The sequence below is a fragment of the Chinchilla lanigera genome, unplaced genomic scaffold (genome assembly GCF_000276665.1).
Source record: "Chinchilla lanigera isolate Chin_1 unplaced genomic scaffold, ChiLan1.0 scaffold00002, whole genome shotgun sequence".
NCBI lineage: Eukaryota > Metazoa > Chordata > Mammalia > Rodentia > Chinchillidae > Chinchilla > Chinchilla lanigera.
Genome location: NW_004955403.1, coordinates 39,340,148 through 39,361,521, shown reverse-complemented (window position 1 = coordinate 39,361,521; position 21,374 = coordinate 39,340,148). Strand labels below are relative to the sequence as shown.

The 21,374-nt window shown below is 35.1% G+C and overlaps 1 protein-coding gene across 1 annotated transcript in view; it reads left to right on the top strand.

Annotated features, from left to right (window-relative positions):
- Tll1 (tolloid-like 1) overlaps positions 1-21,374 on the top strand; it is a gene marked incomplete at its 5' end in the record, with an annotated part of 192,178 nt that overhangs the window by 130,117 nt on the left and 40,687 nt on the right. The window contains 3 exon segments of the mRNA XM_005373585.2: positions 9,625-9,727; positions 12,393-12,509; positions 13,612-13,757. Coding sequence (XP_005373642.1) covers positions 9,625-9,727; positions 12,393-12,509; positions 13,612-13,757 — 366 coding nt within the window.

Here is a 21,374-nt window from a genome sequence, read left to right as displayed (position 1 = left end):
TCATAGTCAGTATGTGAAGGCAAAAAAAGGGATTAAACATACAAAAATTGAAAAAGCAGACAAAATTTCCTTTGTCATATTTAATTTGCTTGATTACAAAATTTAAAACTGCTACAAAATGAAGTCAAAAAGTGTATTAATTCTGGATTCTGTCTTGAAATCAAATCTCAGGTCTGCAATATGTATTAATATTAGCAAGTGTTGATATTAATCTTTATTTTCAATAGTCATTGCATGACTTGTATAATTTATTGGGAATTATTTAAACATGCTCATTAGCTTTGGTAGAATGCCATTGTAGTTTAAAAATGTTTGGTATTGCTAATGACAATTGAATATCATTAAGAACTGTCATAGAGCTGGCCCCAGTGCCTTGCAATATCCACAGTAAAAACTCTTTGGGTGGGGGCTGGGGATTTAGCTCAGCGGCACAGGGCCTGTCTGGCAAGCACAAGGTCATGAGTTCAGTTCCATGTACCAGAAAGAAACAAAACAAAACAAAACAAAACTCTTTGGGTGAAATACTTGTGTAACATAAATACTTTTATATGCAAACAGTTACAGATTACTTGAAATCTGTGAATACATTTATAGATCTTTATAGTTGCAATTAATAATTAGAAGTCTCTTTGGTAATGTGGTCATACAAGCCAACAAGCATTTGTAAAAACTTACTGGAAACCAAATTTTAAAAGATGACAAATTTTGAGAGGAAGTTTAAAGCTGCTTGTTTTTATTTTTATTTTTTGTGGTTACCAGGAATCAAACTCAGGACCTTGTGCTTGCCAGGCAGGTGTTTTTGCTGTTGAGGTGTATCCCCAGCCCTAAAAATGCTTGTTTTTCAAAAGAGAAATTTACACATTTTGAAAAGTTTTGAAACAAGATTAAAGTAAATTAATTCATAACAGCCAGTTGGGGGAAAGTCCCTCTAATTCAGTTGAAATATCTATACCATTAGCTTTCAAAATGAATTGACTTTTCTTGTATGAATGCTTACCAGTAAAATTATATTTTCCAAAATGTTGCTAGTAGAAGAGAACAACAAAACTAACATCTTTTATTTTATTTTTCTTAATATTTTTAAGATGATTAGTAGATAAGCTGACTTCTTGTAGGCGGGCAGTGAAAAATGTTAACTCATTTTCATATCTCGTGTCTTTAGATTATTGTTCCAATATTTGAGTTTATTCTCTTTTTCTAACTTAAACTGGAAGCTTGGCTCCTAACTTCAAGCCTGATTTCCACAGCCAATGATTTTCCCCAAGTACTATTGTGTCAGAAGGAGCCTGACATAAATTATTATTGTTACATTGTAATTCTAATGATGTTATCTTTTATTCTCCATCCATTTTTTTTAGCAACATATACGTTTTTATTTGAAAACATATTATGCTGTTTTTCTGATCATCTTTTTAAAAAATTAATTTCTCAGTTAATTGCCTTTGGATAGGCACCATAACCTCGGCTCTGAGTGCCTCAGATAGCTTCAGGTTGATATGACCTTCGAGGTGACCAATATGCATAAAAATAATCTATGATTAAAGAATACATTTTGTTCACAGGTTGTATGCAGAATTTGTATGGATGCAGTAGTCTTTCTAATTGTTCATATGTTCTCTACATTATTACTTTTGTCTGGTGTAGTCTACCAAATATTTAGAAAGCTATGCTAATATCTATCACTATTTTCACATGCTTGTTCATTACTCCTTAGCTTTTCATTTTTGTTTTATATTTTTCATTCTGTGTCACTATATAATTATATATAATATATTACCTCTTTTTGATTAAACTTTTTGTTACATAGTGAGTCTCTTCATCTCTACTTACTTGGTAGTTTAAACCTCTATTTTGTCTGATTTTGATAAAGTTATGCTCTCTTTTGATTAATATTTTTGCCTGGTATATTTTTGTGCTGCTTTAGCCAATCAGCTTGTGAGCTTTTTTTTCAAGTGTACCCCTTTTCATAGCATAAGGTGCAATTTTATTTTTATTTCATGTATGATGAGTTTCATCTTTATTTAAAATTACATTTATGTTTACATTTGTGTGATTTTTGAGTAAATCTTTTTTTTTTTGTTTTTGGTTCTCAGACTCGAACTCAGGTCCTTGCACTTGTCACACTGGTGCTGTGCCGCTGAGCTATATCCCTGGCCCGTTTGTGTGATTTTTAATGAAACATGTTGCATGTCATTTCCTTCAGTTGTCTCTCTTTGCCTTCTCATACAGTGCACTGAATTATATTTTGTTTTCTTTCATTTCATTTTTTTTTCTGTTGGTTTGAAAGTTTTAAGTGTGTATTTTGGTACTCTATTTCTAACCAGTGTACATTTTAAACAGAATTACATTAATTAGTATCTTTGTCCTATTTCACAACTATGAAATGTTCCTATAACATTTAATTCAGATTATCTTCATTTGATATATTCTTATTTTATATTTTTATTCATGCCTGTTTTTTCTCATGTGAGACATTTTAGTGACTTTTGCATTTGATGTTTCTGTCAAAATATTCAAATATTTTCCAAAACGTTTCGTTACTGTAGACGATCATAGAACATAAAAGTTACCACAATAGTCATTTGAAGTGTAAAACTCAATAGAGAAACCATACTCATTAAACAAATAATTCTCTTTCCCACCTCTCCTCAGCACCTGGCAGCAACTCTGCTATTTCTGCAAACTTGTTCCCTTTAGACAATTCGTGCAATTGGAACCTTACAGTATTTTTCCGTTTGTGACTGGTTTATTTCTCTTAGTGTATTTTATTCAAGTTTTGTCCATGTTGTAGCATGTGACAGTATTCTCCTCCTTTCAAAGGCTGATTAATACTCTGTTATGCGTGCATACCACCTTTGTTTGACCTTTCATCTGTTGATTTACCATACTTTATTCCTTTTTTGTTTATTTAGAGAAAATATTTACTGTTTTAAAACTTTAAAGAATGAGTTAAATAAGCAGAACTAGAGGTGTTTGAGTAATGGCTAATATATTCAAATGTACTAAATTGTTTAAAACTGAAAGATTTGCTGTGGGACTAACATAAGCAGGATGATAGAACTACAAATAATACAAATCATCTATAAGTATAAAAATAATAGTTTTGGGGCTGGGGATTTAGCTCAGTGGCACAGTGCCTGCCTGGCAAGCGCAAGGTCCCGAGTTCAATTCCCAGTCCTGGGAAAAATCCAAAAACCCATATCCAAAAACCAAAACCAAAACCAAAAACAAAAACCAACAATAATGCTATAAACTGTCATGTTTTTTAAATTTATGTAGTTTTAATATTCCAATAGATTTTCATTTTATATGCAGATCAAATTTTTCTAGGGTGATTCTTAAAAAATAAAAGTGTGGGTGTTAGCAAGGCAAACTTAAAAACAATGTTAATGAGGAAGAGTGGTTTGCATGATTAGATAGGAGAAAATCATTATGAAGCTCCAGGAACTCAAATTCTGTGACAGTGTCAAAAGATGCTGTCCAATCAGTGCAGAAATTAAAGGCCAGAATTATGCTAAAGGACATAGAAGGCTTCTGTTATATACTGACTTACAAAGATCACTTGTGGATGAGCTAGAAAAAGAAATTTATTTCAATAAATGACTCTGAAATTATTCAGAGATTTGTGAACAATGTAAACTTCTCCTACCTAGATTTTACTTTTTATGAAGAGAACTTATGTGATCTTTAAAAAATTATGTGAAAGATGATATAAGTATCTCAACTCAGAAGACAGAACATAAAAGAAGAGTTTATTTGGAATAGTTACATAAAGCTACTCTTTTTATTAAAAAACTTCAAAAACAAAAATTGAGACTTGCAGTACATAAAGAATATATTGGTATTATTCATACACAAAGATCTGTTTAAGGCCAGTTAGTGAAGTTTAACACCACAGTAAAAAGTGATTAAGGAAGCGGAAAACTTACTGAGGTATCAATGCAAATATGTATTCTTTTAATATACAATATATTTACCCTGAGTTTATCAAGGAAATCCCTTTGAACCAATAAGGAATTGAAATACTACACCTGTCTAACTAGCAAAGATGGAATATAATGCTAATATCAAGCACTTCTCAGGGCCTAAACTCTAGGACATAGATAGTGAAATAACCTTTCTAAAGGACAATTGGAAATCTCTATCACATTAAAAAAAATGTACCTTGACTCTCAGCCAGAAATTTGTTGTAGAGCTATTATCCAAGGGTACAAGGATAGTTATTTATAATAATGAAAAATTGGAAACAAATGTTGAAAGTGAAAGAACACACTAATTTGAGAAAAGGTTGGCAATATATTTTAAAATTAAAAGCACGTTAAAAGTCTTAGGCATGAGAAAAACATGTAATTATTAAATTGAAAATATTAGAGACAAAATCATGGATGAATATATATATTATATATGTATATATATCTACCTATCTATATATATATATCAGAATGATGTGCATTTTACCTGGAATGTTTGCAAGTATGTTTTATTTCTTCTTTATTCTGTCTTTTCCACATTAAGCATATATTATTTTTATGCAGAAGAAAATATTTTTTCAAAAAATAAGGCCACTGCTATACAGTCATATGAATGTATTTAAGTTATAGACTGGATACTTCAGTGATTAAACTGGTAAATTTGAAGTTATATATATTTTTTACGCATAATAATCAAATATAAGTTTGACTATTCACATGTTATGTCTTCCTAGGACTAAACTTGTCAAGGTAAGGAGAGATTCCTATCCAAAGTCTGTCTTGATGTGGCATAGTTAATTCTGGTAATGATCAGGAACATACAGCTAGGAATGTCTCTGTGCTGAGATGATAGAAAGATACAGTAGGAATCTTCTGTCCCTGTAAATTGATTGACCTTTGTAGGAGAGCAGATTGGTTGTCTGGAATATAATTAATACAGTATCTTCTTTTCTGTACAACCCACTTAAAGCTATTATTTGTTTTCTTTTTGCACTCTGTTTAAAAAAATCATTCACCTATGCTTTACACTGTGGGGTCAGTTTATAATCTAGTTCTTAGATTGCCAAAAGCACTAAATAAACCCAACAATTGCTGTATGGATAAATTCTACATCCTGTTAAAATAGTTGTGTCTTCTGTCATGTAAAATAAGTCTTGGTTACCAAGAATCTTACAAGGGTGTAACCCTGTGACACAATTGCCAAATTCCCAAACATAACTGAATAAAACAAGCTGCAGCTTATTATGAGATTTAAGGGAGCTCAGATCTTGTCGGAAGATGCCAGCACCACTGAAGACATCGTAGAATTCATCCAATGTTGGGTATGTGACGACTTTCAAGGCGCAGAGCATGAAAGAGTGGAGTCGGGGTAGGACCAGGCACATCTTGAGGAATGGATGCCGACAGCAGGCTGCTAGGGCAGCGCACAGCAGCAAGGAGTTAAGCGTGAGTGGAATAAAATCTATGTGTCTGACGCAGTGAAAAATGAGGGAGGAAACATGGGTTTGGCTCTAGAATCTGATGCCCAAATTGTGTCCAGATCAAGTAATTTTTGAGATTAATGTGGCCATAAAGCGTAGGATGCCCCAGAGAAGAGTAAAGCCAACAAACCAGCATACATCTTGTAAAGCTGTTTCATTCTCCATAGGAAAGGCATAGGCAGCCCGGACTAAATAAATGCTTCAAGGTGGGGGGAGTGGTTAGAGCCTTACTGCAGCAGATCTTTGCAGAAATGGGTGGTTAACAAGACAGTGGAGTGGAATGGGGTCTAAGAAGAGGTGTGAGAAAATGTGCTGGTGAGTGGTAGGTGATAAAAAAACCAAAACTTCTAACTCCAGGTATTGTCATATACGTTTAAACAGAAAACATTATTTTAATAGCAAAAGCCCACTCCCATTTTCACCTTGCCATAAAGTTATTTCCTCATGTAAATCAAGGTCTCCTGAGGTCACATAATTAGTCTGCTGCAATCCTGGAACAATACTGCAAGTCCTCCTATCCAGTCTTTGAATTGTGTAATCTTTATTTTACTATGCTGTTTCTTCTGGGGAACTTCAAAATTAAACTGATGTTTTTATGTTTCTCAGCATATTTAGCTTAAGAAAAACTAAATTAGTGCTTTATTTTACATTTGCTTTCAAAATTTATGTTGTGACAGGTGCTTAAATATTTACCATGAAACTAATAATACAAAAGAAACTTAAAGTTTTTTGAGTATTTTTCTATCCATTATCCAATTAAATCTTTGTGGTTTACTTTTAATGAGATAAGCATGGCATGATTATGTTCACTTTACATTCAGAACATTCATTCCAACTTCAGAGAGTTGAAGTAAACTAGCAAGCTGAGAAACTAGAACATGAACGCAGGTCTTCTGACTTCCAATGAAGATCAGCTTGCAGTTGCAGGAAAATATATAATTTTTCCTTTTATATAATACAATTTTAGAACTCACCAAAACCTTAATGATCAATTATTATAGTGATTTGCAAACTTTTCTGGAAATGACATAAAGTAAATATTTTACTTTTATAGTCATTATCACTTTTGTTGCAATAATCACCTCTAAAATTGTAGGGCAAAAGCAGACATAGACACTACAGAGAGAAGTGATTGCTGTAAATTTGCAATAAAACTTTATTTACAGCAATAGGCTGCAGGGAAACTTTGCCTATGGTCTATAGTTTACTGACCCCAAGTCTATTCTCTTTGAGCTTTATTTCTGAGAAAACAACTGCTTTCTATCTAGAGAGCTTATTAGATTTATGGAGACTTCTCTGGCTGGAGCCCAACAATCAATTGTATCTTGCTGTTTCTGATTTTGATGTCTCTCTCTAAAGCGGCATTTAATAATATCAGTCTAATTGGCAAGGCTTGTATCTTTCTTACCCTCAGCCCTCTAAGGTGTAAATGATATTCCATTTGGCCTTTTTAATGGTGTCCATGGAATTTGTTTAGGTAGTCAATAATGCCTTAATTGTGCTGACAGCGTTCATTGATTATGTCTTTCTCTGGAGACTTGGAGACCTCCAGTCCCTTGAACTGTTGATCTGCCTTTCTTCAAGATTATTCACTGTGCAGTGCTGTCAAACAAAATCTTTAACAAGCAAACTGGACAGCAGTTGTTATCACTCTAATTTTGCAAGTAAGACTCCCAATAGATCACAGGAAACCTGAGATTGGTGCTTGCGTCTCCCTCCACCTCATGCTCCAGAAGAAATATGATTAATTTTAATTTGATATTATATATACTATCAGTAATAAAACATTCATGTAATTGTATTATGTGGAATTCATTTTATTATTCCTCGAAAGAGGCAATGTGGTTACATAAAAATTGCCTAATTTGAAATGACTATTTTCCAAGTGCTTTTGATTTGTAATTCAAGTAAGGATACTGCTAACAACCTCTTAGTCAAAGGCCAGAAAATTAACTTCTATAGTCAGAGCCCTCAGATTTGATTTTAGAAAACTTATCTTTATTACATTTTCTACTTCTAAAGAACTCTGTGTTTTATATTAGTGTCAGGGCGGTTTTGTTCCTCCATGGTGATTGGAGTTTAAACTAGAAGATTAAAAACAAGATAGAAAACTTTTCTGCTCAGTGTTATCCTCTTTCCAACTGTGTATGTGTGTGTATTTTTTTTTCCAAAGACTTCCCACATTAACTGTTAGCAAACCAACCACATTGCTTTCAATTTTGGGTCAAATTTGGTGGTATACATATATCCAATTTGATGATTATTTTTTCCTCATTCAGAAGGAAATTGAAGCTATTTGTGCACCATTATAAAGCTTCCCTCTAAGTCCAGAGAGAAGCCACAAAATACATTCTGGTATCTCTTCTGTGTATGTGTACTAGTTTTGCTGTCTCTGTTGTAATACGTGAGTTCTTGTATGATCTTAGGGAGTTAAAATCATGGTGACCGTTATAGGGCGAATATAAAAGCAGAATGAAACCTAAACCAGGCAGTGGTGGTGTTTCCCTTTTGTAGTAAACATAAACACAAAGTTAAGTGAAAAAGCCAGAAACTGTATCCTAAGAATAAACTCATGTTCCACTGGAGGAAAAAATGTTTTGAAAATTTGGTAAAAATAATATAGAATTGAAAACAATTTGATAATCAAATGCTGAGGATTACCAGACAAGAAAGGAAAGAATAATCAATACTCTGCCCTTTGACATATGGGAAAAATGTGTAAATAATTTAAAATACTTGAAATGATGAAGTTGAGTGAAATAAGGAAAAGAGATGTTTCAAATAAAGAACATTAAAAAGAAATAAATGAATCTATTAAAACCATAACCTGCTACATCATGCTGTATTTTATTTAAACATTTAACTCTCTAATTCCTCATTCTAGGTATTTATTTCATAATAAGAAAAAAGTACATATTACTAATAGGGGCAATTGAAAGCTATTTTAAGGTTTAATATTATCAATGACTACTGTGGTACTTAGATGTAAGATAACATTAAAAATATTTGTACTAATATTTATTTGCATACAGGGAAGGACTAAGCCAGTTCAGGATTAGCTTATAATAACTAGTACTTATCTTTGTGGTAAATGTCATACTCAGGGAAGGCAGAGCATACATTTTCAGTATAGAATTGACAGTAAGGATTCAGGATTATTGCCTATAGTATATTTTCTTTTTTTATTCCTTTAGAGTTCTCTTATATTAAGCTTTTGTACTGCTACAAAAAGGCTCTATGAATACTCTTGCAAATTATAACTTTATAATAGAAGCTTTTCAAATATTCATATTTTATTCATAGTTTATTACTGTGGCCAAAACCCCTTTTGGTTTGTAGAGTGAAATACAAGTTCACTCTGAGCCTTAAGTATTTTAGGCATTTTAAGTGAAATGAAGTTAGAATGAGTTTTTGAACATACAAAATGATTTATAAATGAATTTTACTTGCTAAGAGTGCATTTCTCATGCTAGTTTGTTGTACTTTTGTTGTAATCAAGTAAGAAAAGAGTTAATTATTGGAAAAGTAAGTTCCTTTTTATAAAGCAATGAAGAAATTATCTTTCTAGACTTCTGAATTATCTTTATAAAAGAACAGCATGATTCCAAAAACAAAGCACAGAATAAAGGGTCATGTACAAGATCTTTTAACTTGAAAGGTCTTTGAATATATATTCTTGGATCTAGAGAAGAATAATGACATCTGCCTTTGATTATACCTACAAGGATAAATTCAAATGCTGGGGCTGTATTTAAATATTTCAACATACACAATGAAATTATGTTCTGGGAATATGGTACATGGTGGTTATTTTAACATAATTATAGATGTCTGGTTGTCTTTGAAATAAATTATTAAAAAGGAGATATTTGTGGAAATATTGAAATTCTTCATGATTCAGTCATGTTTATCTCAGGAAAATTCAAAATAAATTCTTTAAATGAACATTTCTGTTTGTTTTATGACTGCTCAAATTAACTTTCCTGAGGACTTATGGGGAAATGTGTCTGTGAGTTGTTTAAGAGTAATATCAAGGTCCCCCAAATGGAAAAGAAAGAAAGAGCTGTGAATCCATTTTTGCTGGAGTCTTGAGTTCCTTACTCCTAGGAATCAGACGACCGTGTGTCCTTACTGTGGTTCTCACCGTGTGTGTTTTTTTCTCCACGTTGCAGATTGTCTTCAATTTCACCACCCTGGATCTCTACAAGAGTAGCTTGTGCTGGTACGACTACATTGAAGTGAGGGATGGACACTGGAGGAAGTCTCCTCTCCTTGGTGAGAAATGCCTCTCCTACTGTGTAGTTCTGCAGATTTCTATCCTGTGTAAAGATCATTGATTCTTTTAAGAGTCATGTTAGGGTTCTCATGTGTGAGGCCGCATGATCTTTTTTTTTTATACTTTGCTCAGCTGTACCTAAAAAAAAGTAGGACAAATAGATAAATAGACTAAAGAGCTTTTACACACGAGGCAAGACACTGGGATCTGAACAGAATAGTTCAGAAGAGCAAGGGCCGGGGATATAGCTCAGTGCTGCAGTGCCTGCTGAGCAAGTGTGAGGTCCTGAGTCCAGTTCCTGGTGCCCACAAAACTAAATAAAATAAAATTTTAAAAAAGAAGAGCATTCTCATGCATTACGGTTATCATGGCAACTCACAATGTTTCTGTATTCTCAAATTAAGAATTACAGTTTCAATTAAAGATGGACAAAGTATGTATGTGTGTGAGTCTGTGTTGTGTGTGTGTGTTTGTTTGGTTTTGTCTTTGCTAAGGCAACACAGGATGAGCTGTCAGGGGGAAGTCTGGTAGCTGGTTTCCTATGCCAAGCACATTTGCTCTTACTGTAGATGTCATGGATTTGGTTCTCAGACTTTTGTTTTGTTTTGTTGTTTTGATGCTTGTGGGGCTTTTTGTGGCAGAGAAGAGGCGCTTGGAGATTATGCCATTAACTGTAGGTCAGACTTGGTGCTCATAAAAGTCTGCTGCCAACCTTGAACCAGAGACCTCGGTTTGCTATTGCCCTCTGTTTTACTGGCTTGTTCAGTTTTACTTGGAGGTGAGAGCTGTAGTGAGCTTGTGAGCCTCTACTCTCTACTGATATATTTTTCCTTTGAGATTGTGACTTTCTCTTTATTTTTAGAAATAGCTTTGCTCAGTGGTATTTATGTACTAGGTAGACCTTTTGTCTCAACATCTAAAACCTGCTGAGTGGTCAATATTGCATTAAAAGTGAAAGCAGCCTTAGGAAGTCCAAGAGATCCATAGAAATGCTTAAAGACAAGGAAAAATAATGAAATGAATTAATGTAATAAGTCAGGTTAGAAAACCATTGTTTTCTACATGTAATTTTTAAGGAAAACGATGACTTGTGAATTTAGTTTCTAAGCTCCAATGAAGCAATTTGTTACATGCATTCATGCATTCCAAGGAAAATATTTTATTGAAATGATTTTGGAGAACCAAATCTGAAGATGAAATTGGGAGACACTTCCTTTTACAGCACCATCTGCTTTACATGTTCAGTGTATTTGCATCCTGTGCCATACAGTATTCATTTGAAAAACTTGTAGCACTATTTCTTGTATGACTGCTCTGATGTATGTAGCCTCAGGATTGCTGGCATCAGACTCATGGGAAAATGTTAGAATTATAGACACTCTGGGTCCACTCCTCGGAATTAGAATTGAACGTCAACAGATTTCCTGGCAGTTCACATACACTGCTCTGTGCTATCTACCTCTAATTTACTTTGCCCATTAGAGAGTTACTTCTTCATCTATTAGCTGTCAACAAGTATTCACTGTATTCAATTTGACTACCATGTTTCATACATTCAAATTATGTTTAATATCATTTTTCACCAACACACAAAATGGGTAGCAAATTATTTATAGAATTATTTCACATGCTTTTTTTTTTTTTTGTTTTTCTCTGGTACCAGGAACTGAACTCACGACCTTGCACTTGCCAGGCAGGCGCTTTGCTGCTGAGCTAAATCCCCAGCCCCGCACATGCTTTGTCATATTTATCCACTTGTCATTGTATGAAAGCTTACAAACCTGAGAAAGACAATAAGCAAAAAAGATTTGTGCAAGGTTGGGGAAGGAAAGAGAAATCAGTATCACTGTACCATTTTCTATTATACTGACCCACACATATGCAATTAAAATAGAATCAGAACCCAGACTCCAGTTTTCTAACACTGTTTGTTACTGTCCTTGTAACCCTAAGAAGAGATGGAGTGTGTGCTGTAATATAAGATCCTGAGAGGAAAATGCAAGTTTTCCTGAAAAGTTAGAACTGAACATTGCTGGAGAAGGAATTCCTCTTTGGGCTGGGAACACGTTTTTTTCAGTACTTGGATGAAACCCAGAGCCTTCACACTGAGCTGTATCCCCAGCCCTTTTTTATATTGGGTCAAGTTCTTATTAATGACTAAGTTGCTCTACTAGGATTCAAATTTGCAACTCTCCTGCCTCAACCGTTGAGGGGTGACGTTACAGGCATGCGCTGGCATGCCTAGCTTGGGAACACAATCTTAACAAAGTTACTCATCTACTAATGACCAGATGGACAATTTGAGTCACCTCTCAGGGTGACTGACACCTATTTCTGCGTGCAATAGAGTGACACTTCCCATTTTGATGAATTGTGTGAAGTTTTGTAAACATCTTTTATGGGCTTATTCTTAATACTAATAGATATGGATATAGATATGGAATAGATATGGAATATATATAATAGATATGTAAATAGATATGGAATTTTTTTTTTTTGTTTACTTTTGCCGAGTCACTATTAAGGTAGAATTATTCCTCTGATTACCAGTGATAGAAATATGTCTCAAATCTGGTTTTACATGTTTGTAATTTGTAGTGGGCGTGGAAAACAAGTAGCGTCCAGAATCACATTTAGGTATATCTATTCTTTTATTTCTTTCAGGTAGATTCTGTGGGGACAAAGTGCCTGACGTTCTTACCTCGACAGACAGCAGGATGTGGATTGAGTTTCGTAGCAGCAGTAATTGGGTAGGAAAAGGGTTTGCCGCTGTATACGAAGGCAAGTTTGCATTACGTTTAAGAGACTAGCTCGTCTTAGATCTCTTATCAGAAGTGTCCATTCTCTCAGTTTTATTAGAACGATATTTTAACCATGTTTTTAAATTACAAAAGTGCATCTTAATATTCATAGGATGATTTGAAGGGAAATTTAAATTGCGAGATCAGCCTGTTTTCTGGTGTCAGTGATAAAACAGCCAAATGTACTCAGAGATAGAGGATAAATGGCAAAAAAATCCAAACTGTGCTTCATAATGCCGAAGTATTCTGAAAAAACTTGTGCACTGCTTTTGCACTGATTTTATATTTATTTGCTCCCTGCCTGCTAAAATACTCCTTCATGGGAAACTGCACAGAAAGTAATTGTGTACATTTCTGAAGCATGCTTTGTCTAAATAAGAGAGTCAGCACTTGAGGAAGAATTTATTACATGTATTGTTCTATATTGCTGTAAAACAATAAACTGGCATTGTGCTTCCTGGGTATAAAAGCATTCCTTTTCTTGCCAGGTTGTGGGTGGAGGAGACCTTGCCTAGTACAGGAGTTTAGGTAATTTCCAAGATAGAAGGATTCTGCTTCCCTTAAACGTCTAAAGAAATGGAAACACTTCACTTTAAAGAATAGCTGCATAGCCATGAAGTTCACATGAATGTAACACGCAGCACCAGCCCATTGTCTCAGGCCCAGGATAGTTCTGTGCAGCTGAGGTTTCTGCGCTGAGGAGCTGTTGCACCTCTTTCTTCAGCAGGAAGAAACTCAGGGCCTCACAGAACTCACATAGCATAAATTTATGAAACCTCTAAAAGCTTTTAAAAGTTTTTAGGAAAGCACTTATTGTTTGTTAAGATGTGACATAAGAGGGATTAAAATTTACACAGTCCTTGGCTGACCACTGGGTACCGCTTACAGCCTGGTGACTGTATTTTACCCTCTAAAATCTTTACAACAGTACATGCAGCCAGCTGTGATGTTTTATAACCCTATCTTCATGTTCTTGGGTGATAATTACTTCATGTTCAGTTCTGAACTGAAATGTTACCATAGGAGAAAATGGAAAAGAAATGGCAAATCTGGGCTTATTTTGTTTATTTTTGCTTTCTCAGCGATCTGTGGAGGGGAGATACGTAAAAACGAAGGACAGATTCAGTCTCCTAATTACCCTGATGACTACCGACCGATGAAGGAGTGTGTGTGGAAAATAACGGTGTCTGAGGGCTACCATGTCGGGGTGACCTTTCAGGCCTTTGAGGTAAAGTCTTTTAGACAACCTTCACGGGGCATATTCGCCGTAAATGACAATGGCATTTAAGGGAATCCTCATTAAATCAGCAAAGAAACAGAGAATCGGCCTTTTAATCAGCAAAGGAGCAAAGAGTTGCCTATAAAATGTAACATCAAGAGTTCAGGGTTTTTTTCCTTACTTTTTTCTTGTTGCTGACATTTCAAGAAGATTAAAGTGAGTTTACATTAACCGCGCAATTTGAATTAGGCCGTTTGAAGTCTTGTCAATAGGATTTTAAAAATTTTATTTATTTTTTGACAAATGCTTGTTTTGTTTTGTTTTTACAAGACTACTTGGAGAGTCCATTAAATAATAGAAATCTTTTTTTTTTTTTTGGTTTTTTTCTCTGGTACCGGGAACCGAACTCATGACCTTGCGCTTGCCAGGCAGGTGCTTTTGCCACTGAGCTAAATCCCCAGCCCCTAAATAATAGAAATCTTATTTCTCTTCTAATAGGCTAAAAGGTAGACTTTTTGTTGTTAGGAGAAAAAAATCTATATTTTGATCTTTTGCTATTATATAGATAACAAAATATATCAAAATTCAAGATTCAGATGATTCAAATGTGCTTAGGAGCATCACCTGTGCTTAAGAGCTTTCAATTTCATCAAAAGATTTGTTGAGGAAATCAGCAGTATTACTGTGCTACTGGATGAAGGGCTGGAATAGATCAAAGACCAATCAGAATGCTGGATCAAAGTCTGAGTCCAGAACTACTAAGCCCAAGTTGGTTAATGCATCATTTTTGTGGTAGAAGAGGAACTAAGATAGGGATTCCAAGCCAAGCAATAGGGAAATTTTTCAGGAACTCTAGAGTGTGTTTAATTCAGACTTGGTCTAGAAATTGAGAGACCAAATTGAAGCAGAAAGGAACAGCGAAATAAGGGTGGTTTGTCCAGGAGAAGGTTAGAAATCTAGACTCTCCACTAATTAGAAAGCAGCTTGATTTCCTGTCCAAGCACCCTAAAGGCAGTAAAAGGCGTGAGCTATCTGCAGGCAGGGTGTGTACTTGAAACCGAACACAGTGACAAGAATCCTGTCTCTGGCTCCACAGCAGGAATGCTAGGGAAATCCAGGCACTTCCCGTAAATCCAGAGAAGCTCATACTTTCCCTGACAAGCCTGTGTCCTTCATTTCTTTAATATTTGTCTCTACTCCCTTGTATTCACCAGGTAATTTCCCAGATATTTCTTTTTGTAATGAAAGAATGTATTTTCTGCTCTGATCATAACACCGTGTTTTTAGAAGTCTTGGCTTTGTGATTACTTGCTTGGCATTTGAATTTTGTTATTGAATGGGTAATTTGGACTTCAAACATTGCTCAGATAGAGCCATTTATTGTTAACAGTAAGATAAAATTGGATAGAATTATACCTATAGTTTAGACTAAAACTAGTTCATTAAGTAATTATCACCCTAGTGGTGATATTTCCAGTGTTTGGTGTTATTTCATGAAGAGATTAACTGTCTTTCAATATAGAAGTCACTGTATTATGGAATTCTCTTATTGTAGAGATTATGTCAGAGAAGGCTTTCATACCATACATCTTTGTAGCAATAAGAAGCTTGAAATTGCTAGCTTAGCTGTTTTGCAGTTTTACTTTTTAATTTATCAACCTCTGTTTTACCCACTCGTCCTACTCTTTAATTCATTTCAGTGCTTGATATCATGATATACCCAATGAATATCCCTAATTCTATTTTTTTTCCCTTAAATTTCAAAGTCAAGCTAAAAACAGATTTCATTCTGTCTGTCAAAATATAAAGTGTACGTGACGACTTTACACCAACTCTGGCCGTCGTTCTGTTCTTCGTATCACTCTGCCTGGAACTCCTGATCAGGACCTCAGGTCTTAACTCTTACCCTGTGTGTCCTGTTCCTCACATGACTGCCCGAATGATGCTTTGCTTTGACAATATAAGTTAGATTATTACCTAACTCTCCTTGCAGTTACCCAGTGGGCATCCATAAACCCTAAATTACAATCCAGACTCACATATTACAGACCAAGGCACTCTGCAGTTTGGTCTTAGGTTCTTCTTACTCCTATATCAGCTCCCCTGGCCTTTTCTCTGTTCCCCCAAATACCCAGCTCTCCGTCCCACGAGTGTGTTCAGCATGGAAAGTCCCGTACTTTGCTGTTTTTGCTTTCATTCCTTTCTCACTTTATCAGATCTCTGTTATCTCCTCTGAAAACACTTGCCTGACAACTCCGTCTAAAACCTTTTCTTACCTATGATTATCTCTAACCCATCATTCTGTTTTAATGTGTTGCACTTACGAGTAGAGTATTGGAATTTATTTTGTAGGTTTGTCTGTTTATATCGGTTTATGTGTTTCACTACAATACAGTCACCAAAGGGTAGGGATATTTCCAATGCTGCTGATCTCTGAATCTCTGGCACCAATGGTTCCATGGTTAGCATTTCTAATAGAAATGATGGATAAATGGAGGTGAGTGGTGAGTGAATGCAGTTTCATGGATGGAAATTAATGTATCCTTTCCTTATGAAGGACATGTAAGTTTCCACATTGAGGGAAACATGCCTAGATACATAAACTAGATTTAGATTATGGAGTGCCTGCTACATTATGTGGCTAAATTTAGATTAGAGATACTAGGTTCCAAGAAATTCAAAAGTAACAAAGACTGTGTTTTCCTTAAAGTAAGACCTACTTGGAAAATAATCAGCTTTGAAAAGTAGAGATCAAAAGTGCCAGCTCCAATGAGCCTGTCCTTGCCTTACCTTCCATCACTATTTTGCCCGGTGGCTACTGCGTAAGGCACATAGCCTTATCTTCTGGGAAAGGAGATCAGCAGGATCCTAATCATCAACTAAATCTTTTAGATAAGGAAGCTGAGCTTATCCATTAATTTCCAATGTTAAAGTGGTAAACTGCCTTCAGAATCAAGATATGGATGATTCTGATTTCATTTGCAAATTCACCCAGTCAATAAACATTCACTTAAGCCAAAAATCAATACTCATCATGTTTTATTGGGTCATTTGCAGACATGTAAAGACCTGCACATTACTGGCGATGTTGTGCCTTACCAGGAAAATGTATGTTAGATAAGCTTAATTCAGGAACAAGTCAGAGCACTGTCGATTGAATTCAGTTATAATGAATTGAAAATATATATTAAGATATCTTGAAATAGAAACACACACAGGGAAAATCATGCATTGACAAGGTGATTAAAAAGATTTTGTGATTACAGTGTCACAGGAACCTAACACTGTTTGCTTAGGAGCAGTGAAGTGATATTTTAAAATTCAGTGTTCTCAGTGACTTTACAGAATGTAAGCAACTGCGGTACTATGAATATCAAGGATATATTTCCTTAATTGTTTAATTAAATGATTTGTTTAACTTAGTCTATTATATGTTTTTATCAACTTATGATATTTATATTCTATGTTTGAATATGCAGTTAGATATTTTATACTGAAAGCGTAGAATTAAAGAAAAGGTTCTCACAAGCTCTCAGTATTGTTTAATTTTTCTGACAAAGTTTTTATTTTCTCACCTCAGTCTAACTTTTGTGAAAACCTTTTCTATTTGTGCATTTTTATTCTCTATGTTACTCTATATTCTTTCAGATAGAAAGGCCCCTTTTTAGGATAAGTGTGTCCATTATTCTGTTGAAATCTACTGTAAAGAGCTTAGTACATTTTTATCTTTCTGGGAATTTTTGTCCGAGTTTTAGCTTTCCCAGCGCCACTTGCACATTCATGTTAGTAAAGAAAGCCAGCCTGAGTAATTGCCTCTGGTAATGAAGTTCCAGGGTCTTCCTGCACGAAGAGACACTATCTGGAGGGGCCAGATAGTTGTTTTGGAAAACCCATGGCCAGAATGTCTGCATGTGCCCCAAATTCATATGCTGAGATCTTAACCCTGAAAGCAATGGTACAGGAGGGGAAGCATTTGGGAAGTGGTTAGGATGGGCTTCTGGAGGGAAGTAGTAGCCCCCTCATGAAAGAGGCTTAGGGAGCTGCCAGCATGGAAGGGCAGAGTGAAGAGGCTCCGTGGAGGATGAAGCCCTCCCCAGATGGTCAGTCTGCTGGCATCTTAGTCCTGCTCCTGCCAGAAGTACGAGAAATAAAATTCTGTTGTTTATGGACCACCCAGTCTACAGTCATTTCTAATAGTGTTCAGCACAGACTGGAATAGGAAGCTTTCTCTTCTCTCACTAGACACGTTACGTTATTTTCCTAGCACTAATATCCTTAGGTAAGTATGTACATGGATATAGATCACCTCTGAAGTTAATATGGAAAGTCACTCTCTCTCAGCAGCAGCGTTATCTGTTAAGGAGCCTCTACTACTATTTTATTTGAGAACTTTCACTTTGCAGAAATACAGGGCAGAAAAAAGTTTGGAGACTGGAAATGTTTACAGGAACAACTTCAAAGAAATGTCAATAAAGCAGAAGAGAAATGAAATAAACACAGGGCTTACTCTTGTTTAAATTGAAACCCCCACATGCATTAATTCTAGTGGGATTCGGTTTGAGGTACCTGTCAACATCGCCGTACATCCTGATTTGAGGCTTTCCTTATGAAAACCAGAGATGTTTAATAGCATTAACCATCATGCAGGCTTCCATGCTCTAAACTGTGTACATAAGTTTTATCTTACTACTTGCTGAATTGTCTGACTAAAAGCAATCCTTTGATTCCTCGAAATGTTTTTTATTAGCTTATGATAAATAGTCTTTGTGAATGAGCTAAGTAGCTAAGATAAAGAGGTCTTAATTAGTTAATGCTTTTCTGTTTGCCTTGTACTATTTTGGGGGTGTTCAGTTAAGAATATTTATTGGTTAATGACTCCAAAAGAGAAGAGTTCAAAGCTCTTCATGAGTCAGGGTTCAGGCTATCCTTGCACTGAAAAGTTAGTGCTTGTTACTTTGAATAAACTTGCCAAGGTCACACAATTGAGGTGTGTGCGGAAACCAAGGTCATGTTCTGCACACTGCTGTCCCCGCGTCTTGGAAGTGAAGAGGAGCACTGGTATTGCTCATAGCGCCGGCCCTGCATTTGTACACTGGTGTTTGATGCAGTCGCACTGTCTGCATGATGATGCCATCCAGTCATTTTATGTCCGTCAGTTAGGGGCATGTGCACTGTTCATTGCGGTGACACAGTGAAAAGTGCATGACATCTGGCTGTACTGGTAGTTTTCAGTAAAATTATTAAATTCATGAGTAAATAAAAATACTTGTGCTACAAAGGAGAACAAAAACTGAAGTGGCATAATTTAAAGGAAGAACACACATGAAAATAAACCTAAGCCAGATTCATGCTGTTTCTTTTAACATGTCCATGTTTTCTCTCCCTTCTTTTAGATGTAATAATATACCAGTGTTACCATAGTATACCATGGTATGGTAACATTAGTATAAAATGCTATTAAACGCTTCTGCTAAACCAATATTATTAAACAATTTAGTATGAAAATAAAATTTGAAATATTAACTGTATATTAAACCTTTACTTTTTTCCTTCAAAATGCTATTTGTTGATATTATTTGCTACACTTTACTAAATTTTTCTCATTAATATCAATTTTTATGATAAATTCTTATATGCTTTGCTTTCATTAGAGTTTTCTTAACCTTTTTTTTAAAAGTAAATCACAATTTTAATATTGTCCCAAATGTATAGACCATCATTTATTTTGTGTATAAAATTTATATTTATATTTGATCATGTTAGATTGCATTAATTAGATTTTTAGACTATATCACACAAGTTATGGAAGTACTTTTAATGTACATAGCATAAAATGTAGGCTAATAATAATTTTAAGTGTATCATTCAGTAGCATGAAAGTGCGTTTCACGTTGATGTACAACCAATCTCTAAATTTTTTTTCATCTTGCAAAGCTGAATTTCTATACCCACTAAAAACCTCCCATCCCATCCTTTTCTCCTCCGATCCTTGGCAGCAACTGGTTTTTGTCTCTACAGATTTGACTGTTCTAGGTACAGTATTCCACAGAGGTGAAATCTTTTTGTGACTGGTGTTTTTCCCCTCAAGTGTCATTATATTGGTAGCATGTATCAAAATGTTATTCCTTGTTAAAGCTCAATAATATTTCATCATATGTATGTGCTCTGTTTTGTTTATCTATTCATATACCAGAGGATGTTTGGGCTGCTTCCTAATACACATATGCATATATTTATATATGAATTTATGAATGGGTCCCCACCCTGGACCTTGCCCTGCCCTCTGGGGCTGATTTCCGTTTGTGTTAGAACTCACTCGCAGGCACTCACCACAAAGCTCTGCATGGGTTGGCAGTTTTAGAATGACAGGCAGACCACTTTTGGTCAAAATTTATTTACTTTAGTTCTTGAAGAACAGAAATCACTCACGTTACCAGCGTTCCTCATTAACTGTCATGTAGTGTCATGGGCCTCCTGTTAGGAATTAAATGTAACACACCCCTTCTAGTTAGTCTTTGCTCCTGTTATTCCTTCTGTGTGCATTTGGATCTACTCTCAGTATCATTTAAATATCAATTTTCTGAAAAATGATCAGAGCTTGCTATTATTTTCACTGTATTGCCTATGAATATAGTAGGTCTGTTTACATTACAAAAATCATCACATTCCGATATAGCTTGCACTCTCATTACCATAAGGTCTATAATAAATGAACATCATTATTATGAAAACACATTTGTTATATGTGTAATTGTGCATGACATTGCAATCAGCTCCCTGCTCTCTGAACTGTGTCCATGCATTTATTCAAGAAGAAACTGCTTTTTCTTTTCATTTTTCTGTGGTTTTCATAAATCATTGACCTTGTTCTTTTTTTCATAGGGTGTAAGGTTGTTGGCACAACATCAATAGACTTGATTCACTTTTCAACTTGCACAGTATTTATTTCTATGTATTTTATATATCAATGGATGAAATTATCTGCCATTGCTCTAGAAAACCCTGCAGAAATGACATAAATCAAATAGCACATTTTCATTTGTGCTCACTCTCACTGTCTCCAAGGAGATGTGATTGACGAAATGTAACTGCAATTAACAGCAATGGCACTGATTCACTGGGTAGGCGTTAAACACAGGATTACATAGGAAACCTATAGAAACACACCCTTTAGGTCCTCAACAAGATATGCAGGACTAGTGTGAATGTATAATGCACTTCTGACTACTGTAAGCATTTATAATATCCATATACACTGTAAAGCCATATATGTGAGACTCAGTTCATTTTCTAAGCAACCCAGTAATCACAGCATCTATTGTATATTTCTTTTTTAATGTTTTTTTTTTTATTTTAAAGAGAGTGAAAAAATAACAACATAGTCCAAAACAAAACAAAGCAATATTATATTTTTCCTAAAAGAACAAACTCTTATGGGCAGGGCAATATCAATTATCTCCTTTTAATCACGGGATAAATATCTTCAGTATCACTGAAGATACTAATTTTTTATTTGCAATAGTGCCCTTCTTGTGTTCTTTGTTATTACTGCAGTTATAAAAGGCATTGATTGGGGCTGGGGATTTAGCTCAGCGGCAAAAGTGCCTGCCTGGCAAGCGCAAGGTC